We start from the raw sequence: 16,978 nt of genomic DNA, 5'->3' as shown, positions 1-16,978 counted from the left end.
ATTTCCGCATCGTCCGTACCGCGACCGAGACTGCTCGACCGAAGCCGAGACCAAAGGCCGGATCTCTCGATCCGCTCGTTCGTTTCAGCTCATCTCTCGCATCCACCGTTTGTTTCCTTACTGGATTCAAATCTCCGAGCTTTGTCCGAGGAAAGCCTCATCTAAATTCCTCGGCTCGAGAGAGTTTCGTTCCGTCCGTCCGCAGCCACCGTCCGTCCGTGCGACTCGGTAGACGACCGCGTCCGGCGGTCACATCAGCTTGGTATCAGAGCTCTAAAAGCTCCTGACTCAAAGGTTGTGTCTTTCTAACCCAGAAACTCCTTCCTTTGTTAAAGCTTTCGTTTTTGTGTCTTTGCGGTTCATTAGTTTCATCTTTAGCGTCGTTAGGTCCGATAGTTTTTGTTTTATGCTTAGTTTCCTCGATAGATCGTTTGTTGAGTCGTCGCTTTGTTTATTTCTGAGTTTTGTTCGTCATAGTTCTTGCCTAGGACTTGTTAGATCGATAAAGTAGCGCGTTTGCTTTTGGGTTTGTGTTGTGGTCCCAAAAAGTTTTGCTTTTTGTGCGTGAGTTTGCTTTTAGGCGCGTGTAGGTTTCTTTTTGCTTAGTCATAGTTTGTCATCTTGTGTTGCTGTCCTCAATCATTGACTGCCTAGATAAATATCTTATCCATCATGTTTTGGACGCGTTTTTGCTCACGAATATTCGTTTTGCTTTGACGAGGTACCATCGCCACGTCACGACCGAGCACCGATCGAGCCATCCGCGTATCACCGTCCAGAGCACGTATCATCACCCGCGTATCATCGTCCAAGCCCTTATCGCGTATTGTGTATCATCGTCTGATCACTATCGAGCCACCGGACGAGTCATCGGCCTTCCGTATCAGCCGATCACACCGGCTATCCGTACCGACGTCCGATAACCGTTGGCCGTCCGTACCATTGCCGCACCAGCCGACTGTGTCATCGACCGACCCCCGTCGGCCGACCGTACATCATCGGCCATCCGTATCAGCCAATCGTGCCGGCTATCCGTACCGCCATCTGAACATCGTCAGCTGCCGTACCAGCCGTCCGTCTCAGTCGTCCGTGCCGACGTCCGACCATCGTTGGCCGTCCGTACGAACCGTCCGTACCAGCCATCTATATCGTCGTCCATACCGACGCCGACCACCGATTGTCGTCCGTACCGTCGACAAAATCCGACAGTCGTCCGTACCATCGACGATCTCCGACAGCCGTCCGTACCATCGACCATACTTCGTTTCCAAGACCGCGATCAGTATGCAACACTCGATTCAATACTGATCAAGCATGGATTTTGACGGAAACGATTCCGAGTTGGGATCATGGTACGATGAAGATCATGACTTTGGTCCGGAGCAAGAGGTCACCGAGGACGAGCCATGGAACGACGAACACACTGGTACCGATCCGGAGCCAGCGACTACCGAGAACGCGTCTTGGTACCAAGAGGACTTTGAAGAAGGCTCGGAACTAGAGGAACACGAGCATGGATCACCAGACTGCTATTGGCCGTCTATGTCCCGAGCTACGCGCTATAACAAGCCAAGGTCGAACCGCTATGATGACTCCGACAATGATGACCTGGGTTCTTACTATACGCCGTCCGCATATCATCGAGAGCCGCGGAAGGAATACTCGAGTTGCACCCGAGCAATCCCAACCTTTCCATCGCACGCATCATCGAGCAAGTCAAGTGCTTGCCGCACTCGGAACCAAGGACTTCCGAGCTGGTCACCACGCGCAACACCGATCAATCCGTCAAGTCGCGACCGAGATAAAGCCAAGGCGAGCATTGTGGTTTCTCGGACTAAGTCAAGGGAGCAGACCGCAAGGAAGCCAGCGCAATCTCCCGGAGCACCAAATTTCACGGACGAGTTGATCTCTATCCGATCTGAACTCCAACACCTTGGAGAAATGTTGGGCCAGGCAGCGAGATCTTACACCCAGGGAGAATCATCACGGCACCAACACTCGGCCCTTGTAACTGTACCAACACCAGTCCCGCGAGTTCTTCATCAGCCGGAACAAGGTGACTTGACGCGGAACAAGCCGAATACCGACTTGATTGAGAACGCCGCACCAACGACGCAAGCTAACCGTACGCTGAGCCTAGGACGTGATTTCGATCGACAAGTCTGTCCAGAAGAAGTCATTAACTCGGGAGGAATCGTAGAGAAGCCAGCCGAGCCCCCAGACCGACAAGTTCTTACACTCGGAGGTCCAAGTTCGGGTCATTACGCGGACCACGGAAAACTCTTTACCGCTCTCAATCGAGGCTTAACCGACACTCGACCGCCGCGTCCGGAGCCGACCATAGTACGCGAATCCTTACCCAGGACGCGTACCGAGCCATCAACCGAAGTCCAAGGAGATTCTGGCCGCGCAATTGAAGTCATATCCGGTAATCACTCGGTAATGGGGAGTTCCAAGTTAGCTAGGCCACCGGAGATGGCCATTGATGGATCTTTTCACTCGGTATTGTCCATGACTACTTCAAGTAGTAAGCTCCAGCTGGGAGTCGCCTATACCGTGCCATCCTTCTCCACCCTTAGCGCCAAGGCCGTTACCGCACAAGGTCATATGGCGATGTATTTGTCCAACTTTGGTGCGGATCAAACTTATGTGTGGCATCCTGGAGAGTCTCAGCAAGCAACCACGGTTCATGAAGGGATCCGAGCGACCAGTGCCGCTGGCCTTACCGGGGAAGTCCTATCCTTTTCTCTTAAGGCCTTACTGTTTCCTTTTGATCCCGGTAAATTAAACCGCGGTTGGCCTTTTGATGCTGCTGATTTGGGTTTTCCTTTTTGATCCAGGTGATGAGCAAAGTTTTGAGGCCAAAACTTCTATAAGAGGGAGGGAATGATGTGATCACGGGATCGACCACTCGGCCGTGAACACTCGATTCTCTCGGACGTCTCTCAACCACCTCTCGGACAACACTTGGACGCCTCTCGGACACTTATCGACAACTTGGAACCGGCCTTCCTAGTGATGCGCGGTACCAACTAGTTTCCAAGGATCATCAAGGAGGAGCAAGTAAAGTCATCTAATGGGCTTTGCAATCCAAGCTTCAACCCTCACACCAATGGCTCATGGCTAGCATCACCACTTAAGAGCCTTGAGTTGCGACCAGCTTTGGGAAGCTTAGTTCGCGAGTCTTCACCATCGCGCAAGCGTGAAGACGCCCCTAAGTCATTAGAAGGAGCTGTACTCTTTTCCCTACTTTGGGTTTGTCCCAATGGGTTTACCAAAGAGGTTTTAACGAGGCAGCGAACTCTAGTGCATCTCCACTTCGTTCCCGCTTGGCTCATGACTTGGAAACAATCATTGACAAGTTTAGGAGCCAAGGAAGTGAAGATCCTATCACCGCGTCCAGCCAATGACGTGGCTTTTCTATCTCTCTCCCTTCCCTTCCTTTGAATTTCTTCTTGAACCTTCTATGACCGTTGGATTGGTCTTTCCTTTGTTTTACTTTTGCTTTTGCTTTATGGCCAAGTGTAAGGATGAGATCCTGGCCGCGTGTCTAGGGTTTTAGAGTCTCCCATTTGTAAGCCTTCCTATATAAAGGCCTAAACCCTCATTGTAAAAGGCAGACTTGAAGTATTGAATTAAATTTCACAAGAGAGAATCTTGTTCTTGTCTCACCTCTCTCCTTAGTCCAAGTCCGGGACTTGACTACCGAGAAACCCTAGCCGATCTCGAACCGGGTTCGACATCGACTAGTTGACCGTATCACGGGCCGAGCCATCTCCCGTGTGTCGTCGCATCAAACCACCTTCGCGTCCCTCTCTACCGTATCACGTCCGGTTCCTACCGCTCGTTGTACTTTCGCTTCCACTCCACCTTCCTTATCGCATCACCGAGAATCCTTACCGCATCACCAAGGATTCTTACCGCCGCGTTGCCGAGAGCCGTTCCCGCAGTTTACCTTCAAACTCCGGGAATCGATTTCCGCATCGTCCGTACCGCGACCGAGACTGCTCGACCGAAGCCGAGACCAAAGGCCGGATCTCTCGATCCGCTCGTTCGTTTCAGCTCATCTCTCGCATCCACCGTTTGTTTCCTTACTGGATTCAAATCTCCGAGCTTTGTCCGAGGAAAGCCTCATCTAAATTCCTCGGCTCGAGAGAGTTTCGTTCCGTCCGTCCGCAGCGACCGTCCGTCCGTGCGACTCGGTAGACGACCGCGTCCGGCGGTCACATCAGGTGGAGTGACAGGAGCACTGTTTGAGATTCTAAGCGGAGGAAGCGATGAAGGAATCCCACCGTTCCTGTGGAAAGGGAAGATCGTGGAGATGTTGTGAGGGTCACCAACACGAGAAGGACTCGGGAAGGAAGAAGAGGATGGACTGACTTGGTAAGAAAGGATGGGGCTATCAAAAGTGGAAGAGAGAGGGCTTTGGTTATGAGAAGAGTAAGGAGTAGCTCGAGATGATGATCCAGCCATGTCACCATGAAGAGGCTTGTGTCCCTGGTTGCTCATAGAACAAAAGCAAAACACAATGTCACAATCATTGACAAAAACTTGAAACCAAAGTAATGGCTAAGATAATTCCTAAAAGACGAGATCTAAATATAGTAACACAGAGAAAGCAGTGTTAAAAGAAAGTTCTAAAATTAGATTAAAATCACAAAGGAATCTTAGATCCAATTTTAGAATCAAGAGCTAAAACATGAGAAACATTCAGAGATAACCTCAGATCTAAACCCAAATGCGTTAAATATATATTACCTTGCGATAAGTAGTGCCGTCTTCTTCAACAACCCAACCAGCTTCAGAACAGAGAGCCTTGAGAACCTCATTGTTGTCACAATGTTTTGGGAGATTGTAGTTACCCTGAGCTCTAAGACCGGTGTAAATCTTGGCAGCAACAGCTCTTCTACGCCGCTCTCTCCTCCGATTGTTCTCCCTCTCTCTCCAAGAAGGTTTCCTCCTCGTCGCCATCGCCGCTGCTGCTGCTGCTGCTGCTGACGTCGACGTCGCTTCGTCAGACGTCATCTTCTTCCTTCAATCCTCAAAACACCCCCAAAAAAAATGGGATGTTGAATCAGCTGAAGAAGAAGAAGAGTGAGAAGTTAGTGCTCACGAGTAATACGCTTTTTTTTTTCTTCTTCTTCGCTGGAATTATAGACGATTCTTTTTTCTTCTTTTTATTAAATTTAAAAAAAAAAAAAAAAAGAATGATAGGGTGTGAATGTTCGAGTACGCGCAGGTTCATTATTAAAGAAATCACCGTTGATATCAGCCACGTGTCGATTTCGATTTGACGAATGGTGTGAGTACTGAGTAATAATAATAAAAAAAGCTGTGGGTGTACGTAACTTACAGTGTGGATTTGCGTAACGAATCAGTTGGAAGGAGAGGAGGAGCTAGTACGTTATGTCATGTAATGTTTTTTCTTCTTCTCTCGTCAGACTCAGTCAGTCTTTTTGTGTAAGAGAAAATGAGCTGAGATTTATAAAAAGAAATGAGAGATGAGACGACATGTGAGGAAGTGGGTCTTCTTTAATTTTTGACGAGTATGACCGGAGAGAACACACCATCTGATTGGGTTTTTTTCTTTTCTTTTTGAGGGGTTTCGCCATGTTAGATTAGAATACAAATTGTTTTCAGCCTCATGACAATTTAATTTTGATACTATTATTTAAACTNACAAAAGTGAGGATACCTCCATTGTGGCATTTCACGCTTCAGGTAGCATTTAAGCAACATTGCTTCAGTTCTTTTCTTATATGTGAGTGAAAATTGGCCGGTCTAAAATATGGAAGCAGTAAAGAAGGAGTCGCAAGAACCTAGAAAGAATATATCTCTTCAGAGATATATTTTNATTATTCCTATTTGATAACACTACAAGAATATACGTTAAACGGTTGGTTAAGTTTTTTTTTTTTTTTTAAACTAACTAAAATTTTTATGGAATGGCATAGACACGAAACGTTAGGCTAACGCGAACTCTATTACTCCCTCCGATCCCATATAAGTGTCGTTCTAGGACCTTTTTTTTTATTAAGTGTCGTTGGTTTTGGAAAATAGAATAATACAACCAAAATTACTAATATACCCTTAATTAAACTATTACAGATTACTAAAATTGAAAATACCATAATATTGAAAATAACAAATATCAACATATAGCATTAACAATGGATATTAATAGACACAATATGAAAAGTCACTTAACAATATATATTGGGTTAGTCACAAACCTGAAAAGCAACAAAATGGCAAATCCCGTGCAAGTAGAAGAAAATGGAGATAAGCAAACTAATGTCAAAGTGGTGCATGCCTTTGATCTCAACAAAGTCCCTGAGGAAGAAGAAGACTTTTATTTGAGCAAATNTGAGCAAGGAGATTACTGATGTGAAGCCAAAAGTGGTGCATGACTTTGATCTCAACAAACACTTCATTGCGGAAGGAGAAATTCATCCTGACAAAGAGATGCAAGACATAATTCTGACATTCTATAAAATTTATTTTCCATATTATTACTAGATTTTGCTGTTGAATTTTCTACTAGTGGTATCTTCTTTATATGATCATCAATAAGTTATCCTATGGTTTGTTCTCCAAATAATAAAAAAAGAGAAATCCAGTTTCTAAATATCAGAGGTTCACATATCCATACCAGAAACAAGCAACAAAAAACAAATGTTTCAACGATGAAGCGATCAAAGTGGTTCACGTAAAAAGAAATGATCTTTTACACCTTTCAATGGCTTCTTTGAAGTTATCTTCATCCATTGATAGCATCTTGGACTTAACTAAATCCTAAATTTTCAAGGAAAAAGAGAGATGAAAACAAGGAATCACAAGACAAGTAAAGCTTGCTAACTGGTTGCTGAGTAACAAAAGTGAGGATACCTCCATTGTGGCATTTCACGCTTCAGGTAGCATTTAAGCAACATTGCTTCAGTTCTTTTCTTATATGTGAGTGAAAATTGGCCGGTCTAAAATATGGAAGCAGTAAAGAAGGAGTCGCAAGAACCTAGAAAGAATATATCTCTTCAGAGATATATTTGCCATAGTACTCCAAAAACCTGGGATTAGAGTATGTACCTTCTTGTTGAGACATCAGGATAGCCTCTTCTCTGCAAAAAAACAGTCGTACCTTTGATGTGAAACAAATATTGGAAAGAAAGGAAAGGGAAAATAGTCAAAACTGAAATCAGTAAGAATAAATCAACTGTAGTGCTTACTGTGATATTGATGCAGCGGTTCATCTTGCAAAACATGTCATTTGCTAAACGCTGGAATACTATAAACAAGGATGAAGTGATTGAACAATGTGTGTAGTCATGAAGAAAGAAAAACATCTTCCTGGTTACTACAATATATAGATAGAGGGTCTACCTGTTTCTTTTTCCACGACCAGTATATACTCNCCAGTTTCTAAATATCAGAGGTTCACATATCCATACCAGAAACAAGCAATCAAAGTGGTTCACGTAAAAAGAAATGATCTTTTACACCTTTCAATGGCTTATTTGAAGTTATCTTCATCCATTGATAGCATCTTGGACTTAACTAAATCCTAAATTTTCAAGGAAAAAGAGAGATGAAAACAAGGAGTCACAAGACAAGTAAAGCTTGCTAACTGGTTGCTGAGTAACAAAAGTGAGGATACCTCCATTGTGGCATTTCACGCTTCAGGTAGCATTTAAGCAACATTGCTTCAGTTCTTTTCTTATATGTGAGTGAAAATTGGCCGGTCTAAAATATGGAAGCAGTAAAGAAGGAGTCGCAAGAACCTAGAAAGAATATATCTCTTCAGAGATATATTTTCCATAGTACTCCAAAAACCTGGGATTAGAGTATGTACCTTCTTGTTGAGACATCAGGATAGCCTCTTCTCTGCAAAAAAACAGTCGTACCTTTGATGTGAAACAAATATTGGAAAGAAAGGAAAGGGAAAATAGTCAAAACTGAAATCAGTAAGAATAAATCAACTGTAGTGCTTACTGTGATATTGATGCAGCGGTTCATCTTGCAAAACATGTCATTTGCTAAACGCTGGAATACTATAAACAAGGATGAAGTGATTGAACAATGTGTGTAGTCATGAAGAAAGAAAAACATCTTCCTGGTTACTACAATATATAGATAGAGGGTCTACCTGTTTCTTTTTCCACGACCAGTATATACTCTGCTAAGCTAACAATATCTGCAAGCAGGAAGATGACATCCAATTATTTACTCTTAACACAATATTGTCAGCTTAGAAAAGGATTTGACTTCTCAAGAGAGCATAAAGCATCATTTAAGATGATTGCAGCTACTATATGATATCGTCGACTTCCTCTACAAGAACAGGAACATGATATGCCTGAAATGAAGTCATTTTCAGAGTTATACTTCTTGATGCCAACATGAAAAGTGAATCTTATGTTTCAATCTTACAGTATTTAGGCTGTTTAAACAATCAAACTTCCTCACAACTTCCCTAAATGTTAACCATCCCATTTAATTACAAACCACATTCAATTTGAGTAAGAGTCAGATAATTCCACATAATTCATCTACCAAAATAGCAAAAGGAAACTTTACTCTCTTAGTTGATTTCTCACATTTTCTACTATAGTAGAATTACATTTAATTTGCTTAGGAAGCTGACCCTCTGGTTCCAACGCTTCTTTCCTCATGTGTGGGATTTTATAATTATTAGACCCTCCAATTCTCATTGTTTCTTGCATGCAAAGTTGCAGAGTTAAGAAAATGTGGTTTATCTTTCTCGTTGGATAATCTTCGTAAGTTGTTTTTACCGCCTGAATAAGCTCTTCAACGTTCTTCAGACATACCTTATGCTATAATGTTTGGATAGCACTAAAAAATCCAAACATTATATTCAAAGCAGCGGCATCCCAGAACCTTTAAGTCTAGAGAATTTGGCGGTTGACACATTAATCGAATATCAAAACCGTTCTGGGATGCCGCTGCTTTGAATTCTACATCACTTGGATCCACATGCGTTCTCGCATTATCTTGTTGAATGTAGATAACTTTATCTACATCCTCACGAGGCCATTTCTCACGAATATTGGGAAGAACTTCTTCTATCAACATTCTTCTCACATCATCTCGCTTGACAGATGTAATTGGTTTTATTTCCATTATTCCAGCTTCTCTGTTTCTACTCCGTCTTCTTGCAGGTTGAATTGTAATAAACAGCCAGACCCCAATCTTTCCAGAGAAAGTTTCATTTCCATCAACATCGAATCTCGGACGAGCAACTGCAACTAACACCATAACTTTGCCAATGAAGTTCTTACTTTGGCATGTCCGTATCGGATCATCTTCTTCACGAAGTAGATAGTAATTCTCAGTTCTTTTGGTCATATAGAACCAATTTTCATCAATATGTACAATGTTGTACATATTAATAAATTGTGGTTCGTGACTCAAACTCTGAGGATCCAACATTTTAAGGCAAAAGTGTAATCTTGATACCTTGTTTTCTTCTCTAAGATGTGGTTTTAGTGCATTCGAATGACGTCGCAGAAGACCTTCTTTCACACGCCTGTAAAGTACACCATAACTAATTCCAAGGGTTTCAGCCAACGTCCTCAAAGTCGTCTGTTTAGATATAGGTGTATTGATGATCTGTTGTATGTCTATTGGAATTTTCTTACGCCCACATCTTTTTTTCCGTCTTTGAGACACATCAACAGACGCACCAGCAAGAGTGTCTTTAGCTCGTTTCCATATCCTTTGAGCTGTTTGAATATGCACTGAAAGTAAATCCGATACCTCTTTTGTGGTATGTTTACCCAGATTTCCTCTCACACTCCTTTCAAGTAAAGCGTTATAGACTGCCCACCTTTGACCATTAGTGTAGTTCCTTTTCTTACCAGCAAGAGTATTACCATTTACGTTAAGTCCTGCTCCAAGAGGTAATTGTTTTATAAATTAGCAGATGCATAATCAAATCACAATGCATATTACAATCCTTGTTATCTATATACCCACAGCTTTTCTTCTATGTATATAACACCAATTCAACTAAGTGTTCTAGAAACCTTGATCTCTGAAATTACTTACACACAGATCACCAATCAATTTTTTTAAAAAGAAACTAGAAATTCAAGTAAAATCACAAAAAATAGAAGTTATGAATCGTAATGTTTTTTTTTATCCAAATCGATTAACAAAATAACCTAGTTGACGAACTTAGCATTTGCTACAACCAAACTGAAATTACCATCATCATCAAGTTGCAACTAAACAAAGCTTCAGACTTGAGATCAGATGTAATTTTTAAAAAAATCTTCTTCAAGTTAACAAGAATACTAACCTTCTTCTCCAACAAAGTGATCTTGAGTTTCTTCATTTTCGTTTGCTCCTGATCAAAAATGGATAATATGGATTGACATCAATAACAATACATATAAATCAACTAAAAAAAAAATCAGCTTACCTTGGTCTCCAATGTGATCTTCATTTTCTTCATACAATTCATCAGCATGTAGTTCTAAAATATCAGCAACTGATTCATCTGTTGGATTGACGTTGAGATTGATAACGATGGTACTTTCAGATGATGTTATAATCTTTACAGATGGATCTACATCTGCTTCCATTGTTTCCTCACCCGCAAGAACGTAGCCACCGTCATCTCTTAAACCTCCATATTCAGAATCATGATCATCACTATTCGCTGGAATGGTATTCAAATCAAAGGAATGGTTTGTATTTTCTGAAAATGAAAGATTTAGATCGAAGTTAGCCATGGAAGATGATCAATCAAATTCACGTTACTCCAAATATAAAGAATTGTGAAAATATTTGAATTTTAATTGTTGCCTCCATTAGTTTTCTTCTTCTATGAATTTTTTTCCTTTCCCTCCACTTCTATTCATCGTAGTCATGTACTTAATTTAGTAAAAGTTGTTAATTGAAATTAGGAAGAATACTAAAAGACCAAATTGCAATGATTAAATGAATTAGAATCTATGATTTTCATACACCATCGATACCATAATGGTCTATAGATGCTGAAACCAAATTAACAAAGGTCTAGACATAGACATGAGAAGATTAAAAATCATAATTAGAATAAGAGGATACAAAGACAATACCTTTCACCTCTGCAACGACTGATAAAGCATCACAACCTTCTCAAAGAATCCAATGAGAATCTCTCTAAGTCATACAGATGGAATCCTTCTTGCCAACTCTCTTTGCTCACCAACTCGCCGCCGCGCTTCTCCATATCCTCTGGATCCAGAGAGATTACATAAGTAGAATCTGTGAATTTCATACTATATCGATTACCATTCAAATTTATACAAACCTTGCTCAGTGTGCTAAGTCTTCCTCGTAGACTGAAAATCTTCTCTGGTTTTTCCAACTTATTGTACTTGATTCATGATTTGGAGAAGCCAACTTTGAAATAGACTTTGGAGCTTCTCTTTCATCTTCCAACAAAGCACCTGCAGTTGCTCTTCTAGTATGCATACTCGGAGGCGGTGAATTGCTTTTCTTTGCCTGCAAAAAATCAAGATTTAAGCCATTGTTAAGTCTCTCTACAAAACCCTTTATGCTTAAGCCAATAGAGAAAAACACATAGCAAAATGTACCAACTGAGGAATTAAAAGGAGTAAGAAGAACAGATGAAACAGAGCTCTTTGTCATCGTCTCTCTATCGCAAACACTTCTGCTTCACGGAAACTTTGGCCGATAAATCCTCTCAAAAGCACAAAATCAGAGGATTTTTGCAGATTGAAAGTTCACCAAAGAAGAAACCATCCTTAAAGCCATAATCGAAGCTAATGCCTGGCACGAAACTCAACAATCCCTTGTCAATTTGCATAAACCTCGGACGCTTGCAACCAATGAACCAAACCCAACAAAGCTCTCTTTTTTCATCGACACCGCTTGAACCAGATCCTCAGAAAATTGTGGACTGGGTTGGATTATCAAAGATGCCCTAAGTTTCTCCCTTTTTGAAGGTTCAAGCTCCCATCGATTCACGGCGTCAACTTTATCGACCGAAGCCATGGCTTTGAAAACATCTATGGAGTCTGCTCTTGGTTTTGATTTGCTTCAAATCAGCTCGCACTCCCAATTGCTTATCTCCCTGATGATATCAGTTGAGGAATCAAGTGAATTGAGATCTTTGTTTCTTAATCAACTAATCGGTGCAGACAAAATAAATTGGAGTTGTGACTCCATTGTTGCAAAGAAAAAGATAAAGAGAAGAAAAAATATAATAATTTATTGAATAAAAAAAGAAAACAAAAAATAACATAGTAAATTAGTTTAATTTCAGAGATTAAAACAGTCAAATTGTTTGTTTTCTTAATCTACTCAAAAAAAGTCCAAAACGACACTTATATGGGATGGGAGGGAGTATCAGTTATAAAAACAACAAACTCACGAACAATGGCAGCATTTTATTTACATACGGAATAAAATGTAATATATATATATATATATATGTATATAATACTATATATTAATCTCTTATATTTATACGAGTAAAAATAAAACGGTTAAATTGACACAAAATATATATGTACAACCACATTTTAGTTGAGTCATCTGAATTACAATAACTTATACAGAAAACATTATTCAGTAAAAGTTTAGGAATATAGCTAATTTGTTTTGGTGATTTGTAAGCATATTATTGTTTGAATGCGATTTAACAATCAGCTATATTTCGCAATTATTGTTGGGCCCTTTTACTTCACTGATCATGATTTTCTTTAATTTTCATGTTCTTTTTCTGGAAAAAAAATCGTATAAGTTCATTGAACACAATACGAAAATTGGATAGTGGATTTGCCCCACACGTAGACCTATCAGAAGCAGACATGATCTTCCAACAACGAGTAGTCACTTATTCAATTTGTTTAACACGCTTTTGCCTTTCAATTTATTTATCATTTTATTGATAAGAGAACACAAAAAATCTAATGAAGGGTCAATATACTGTATAGTACTGAACTGCTGATAATATTATAATTTTTTTTCTGAAGCACTCTGTGATGACAGGAAAAGGAAAAAAAAGTTACTAAATTGATGATAGTACAGTTCTGACTTCGGAGACAATAATCAAACAGTAGTTTAGTTGTTTCAAGCTTCTCCCCTGCGTTTGTTTCTTAAAACGATGCCGTTTCCCAAACCAAACCTTCTAGAATCCAAGGGTTCTCTCCCACTGTCCTCAGATTGAAAATGAACCATGAAACGATCGTGAAATTTGGCCCTGAACACTGGCTACGACTTATTGACGCACTCATTATCTTTCAAAAAGTATCTCAAGTCCTGGAAGTGAAGCGGTTCGTTTCCCCAAGAGGTCCATCCGGCAGCCATTTCCCTAGCAAACAGCTCAAGGCACCGAGCAGGTTGAGACCCGGGGACGTGTTTCATGAGTATCTCTACAAAAAGTCCAATAAAACAAGTTTGAAATCAGGGAAGAATTTGAGCAAATTGCATTCTTCTCTTGAATTTGATGAAGCCAATCGCAAAACAAAGCTGTTGAAGAATGGAATATGTATACCTCCAAGTGGGGGTTTCCTCGAAAAATCTCCAGGGATGCTTATGATTATCTGGTTCTTATCCAAGAGTTTAAAATCTGACCTATGTTCTGATCCTGCAAGCTATGAGACATATACACATCCACAAGGCTGTTCAAGCAGAAGTTCCTTTCACAGATTATTCAACTAACAAAGACAAGAATTGACTTACTTCGGTAAAGCGGTAGCCTAGTAAAAGGTACTCGTAAGGTTTATGATGGACCAGGTCCAGATCGCAAATCAATGTGCCATCTGGTTTCACCTGAAACATTAACATAGTCAAGTCATGTACGCAACTCAGAAACCAAGATGGGGCTGGAGAGGTGAAAAGATGCTCTCTCACCTTTAACCAATACTTTGTAGCAACATACTTAACTCCCCATGCAGGGAATAGCTCTTTCTCAACAAAGTTAAGTAATTTCTCTCTATTGGTCACCCACAAAGCCACGAGAGCTCCTTCAGCATGAGCAAGCTGCTTGATCGGGAGGGATAAGAAGTATCTGTTTGGTAAAGTAGGATACCTAAAACAAAGAACCAAGAAACATGGATTAGGAAACATTCTGATACAAAAATTGCTTATTCACAGGCACTACTTCAAGTCAGTAACAAACTTTGATTTCTGATGAGCGCTTGCATTTTCCCATGGTGGATCAATAACTATAAGATTGAAGCCTTCTTTAGGTTTAGCTGCATGTATGACCCCAATAAGATTAAACACATCACTATGCTCAATCTCCTACTGATATGATCAGAACTGATCTTGTAACAAATGACTTAGGACCAATCAACCGGAGGCAGAATATACTAAAGCTCAGCGTTTAGCAAACTCTCTATTTTGGAAGTATAGTACAATAGTTACCAGGAACGAGGTTTCGGATGTGCAGTAAATCAGACTTCAAAGCAACATGGGAAAAAGAAATGTGAAATCAGAAGAACCATTCCACACATCATCAACCAAAAAAAGTCATCTTTTATAAAGAATCATAAACTATGCCAGGAAAATTCACCAACCATGTAGAAGCAACTCTTTCTAGGCATTATATATCTCCGGTTGGAAAACTCAGCTTCAACTTCTTCTCCGCTCTCGTTCACTACTAGGTTATTAAACACTTGAAACACTCTCTTTTCATTGCACTTGTCAATTAAGCAACCTAATAAGACCACATAAGACCAATCAAACCATCAAGTTCTTGGGATTCGAATAAGAATTAGCAAATGAATTAGAAAGAGACAAAAACCTTCATTATTATCACAATGTAGATTGAAATTAAGTGTTATCTCATACAAAGGAGCTTGCCACACTCCTCCAAGCTCAACAAAAGAGAGTCCATCTTCACAACACTTAGTCAACAAACTAGAACCATCATCATCGCTTAGAGCTTTCGTTAAACTCAACAGCTCTGTTTCTCCAAGAAACGATTCAAGGGCTTTCGATAAGAACAGCCTCGCATCCTGGTGACGAAGATACGAAGCTTGCTCTCCTGCATTAGGAAGGTGAAAGCTAGGGTTTTTCTGCTTCCGTTTTCGCTTTCTCGGATTAGGGTCTTTGGGTTGTGAATTGAGATGCTTCGGATTGAAGAAACGTGTGTAGTAAGCAGAAGGTGAAGCCCTAAATTTGGTGTACGAACGATTGATGATACGAACTGGGTCTAAGAAGAACCAATTTGAGTCGTCGGATTCGTAGATTCCCGAATCAAGGAATTGAGCTAGCTTATCAGTTTTCGCCATTAACGACGGCTCTAAACACTCTCTGAGAGAGACAGACGTATATGAATATTCTCATTAACCCCTCGAATATTAACAATTGAGCACAATTAGCCCCATAGTTTTGAATGTAAAAGTAAACCCAAAATCTAGTTCGAAATTCAAACACTTGTGAAATTTCCGGGAACCAACGGGTTTTGATCATTTAATATATCGTATACGCAAAACCCATTTATAGCTCCCAGATTTATTATTAGCTAATGGTTTAAAAAACAATAAAGAACAAAAGTATGAAAACAATATTTGATTTTTTTTATGGGAGTGGGAAGTGGCAAGAACAAGCATTAAAAGTATACGAATAATTGAAGCAGGGGTTTGGTGAGGGGTCGCTTTGATAGTTTCCCCAAATATGGGGACGGTTTTATTTGTGGGGTGTGTGGCCTTTGTAAACTGTGACAATGACAATGACCCCCGATTAAAGTTACAGCCAAATAATTGATCCAAAACTGTAATTTTCATATAGTAAAATCATGTACTAAATGTATATTTTTAAGAAAAACTTCTTAACCTACCTACCTTTATAGACCCTTACTAGAGCTATATTGGTTGAAATAAAATAAAAACCTTACTAGAGCTCTTTTTTGTTAGAAGACCAATGCCAATGTGTTTTAATAGTGTTATCATTAAAGAAGTGTTATCATTGAAAAGATACATAAACATTAAATTAGAAAATCCCATCATCAACGAGACATATTCGATGTTGTTTTCTTAAGTCATTATATGAGTTTAAGTTATTGTTCAGTGTTTGTTTTATTTTACTGTATTTGATACATTAAATATCACTTACTAAGCAGTACTAATTTTGTGTTTGCTACACGCTGTGCTAGAACCTGGTTTTCAAAAAAGTAAAACACTTTTCTTTTTCTTTTTTAAATTACAAAGAAAGAAGAAAAAAAAATCTAGTAATGGAGGAGCAATAATTATAAGATAAGGACAAAGAAAATCCAAATTTTCAAAAACAATAGAGAGAAAAAAGGGTAGAATCGTCATTACATAACAAACCGGGTCCCATACAGCTCTGTCTTTATTAAACACCAGTCAACCATTCAGGTCAATCGCGTGCTCTTAAATTACCAAAAGTACCCCTCCGGTTAAATCCAACCCAAAGCCAAAGACTAGGCCTGGGCATTCGGTTAACCATTCGGTTTCGGTTATTTTGGATATAGTAATATAGTAACCATTTGGATATTTATGAAATTTCGGTTTAGTTCGGTTCGGTTTCTTTCGGTTCGGTTTCGGTTTGGTTATTTAAATAAATAACCATAACTAACATAAATTATATTAACATTAACCAAATAAACCAAATATAACCAAAACTAACCGAATATAACCAAAATTAACCAAATATACAATAACAAAAATACAAAAAAGGGAAAAATATTGATTCAATTTTACAAAATAGTATTTAACTTTGTAAATTCAAAATAATAACATTTACATATATTGATTATTTAAAATATTTAATTGTTTTGAATCTAGAAATAATTTATATTTTAAGTTTATTTTATAGTTTTGCATAATATTAAGTATATAATATTTGATATCTTCTAGGTTTTCGGATATTTCGGTTAACCATTTAATTGTCGGTTCGGTTCGGTTCGGTTTCGGTTAGTTTGGATATAGATTTTTACTAACCATTCGGGTATTTGAAGAATTTCGGTTCGGTTCGGTTT

The 16,978-nt window shown here is 39.6% G+C and overlaps 2 protein-coding genes across 2 annotated transcripts in view; both read right to left on the bottom strand.

The window, feature by feature from the left end:
- The window catches only part of LOC104776050 (protein BRASSINAZOLE-RESISTANT 2-like), a 7,586-nt gene extending 2,086 nt beyond the window's left edge, over positions 1-5,500 (bottom strand). Inside the window, exons 1-3 of the mRNA XM_010500048.2 lie at positions 5,354-5,500; positions 4,759-5,078; positions 4,298-4,497 (exon numbers count right to left, since the gene is read on the bottom strand). Coding sequence (XP_010498350.1) covers positions 4,298-4,497; positions 4,759-5,025 — 467 coding nt within the window. The 5' untranslated portion in view covers positions 5,026-5,078; positions 5,354-5,500. The remainder of the gene's footprint in view (positions 1-4,297; positions 4,498-4,758; positions 5,079-5,353) is intronic.
- On the bottom strand, positions 12,940-15,562 carry LOC104776049 (methyltransferase-like protein 2). The gene is made up of 8 exons (XM_010500046.2): positions 14,780-15,562; positions 14,553-14,692; positions 14,401-14,434; positions 14,153-14,228; positions 13,885-14,062; positions 13,714-13,803; positions 13,526-13,625; positions 12,940-13,403 (listed from the first exon to the last, which is right to left on the bottom strand). Exons 1-8 carry the CDS (start codon positions 15,267-15,269, stop codon positions 13,243-13,245), a joined length of 1,269 nt encoding a protein of 422 aa, XP_010498348.1. The 5' UTR covers positions 15,270-15,562; the 3' UTR covers positions 12,940-13,242.

This window comes from Camelina sativa, chromosome 3, assembly GCF_000633955.1.
Source record: "Camelina sativa cultivar DH55 chromosome 3, Cs, whole genome shotgun sequence".
In the NCBI taxonomy this organism is placed as follows: Eukaryota; Viridiplantae; Streptophyta; class Magnoliopsida; order Brassicales; family Brassicaceae; genus Camelina; species Camelina sativa.
Note: the sequence above shows the minus strand (reverse complement) of the source record. Positions and strands in the feature narration are given on the sequence as shown.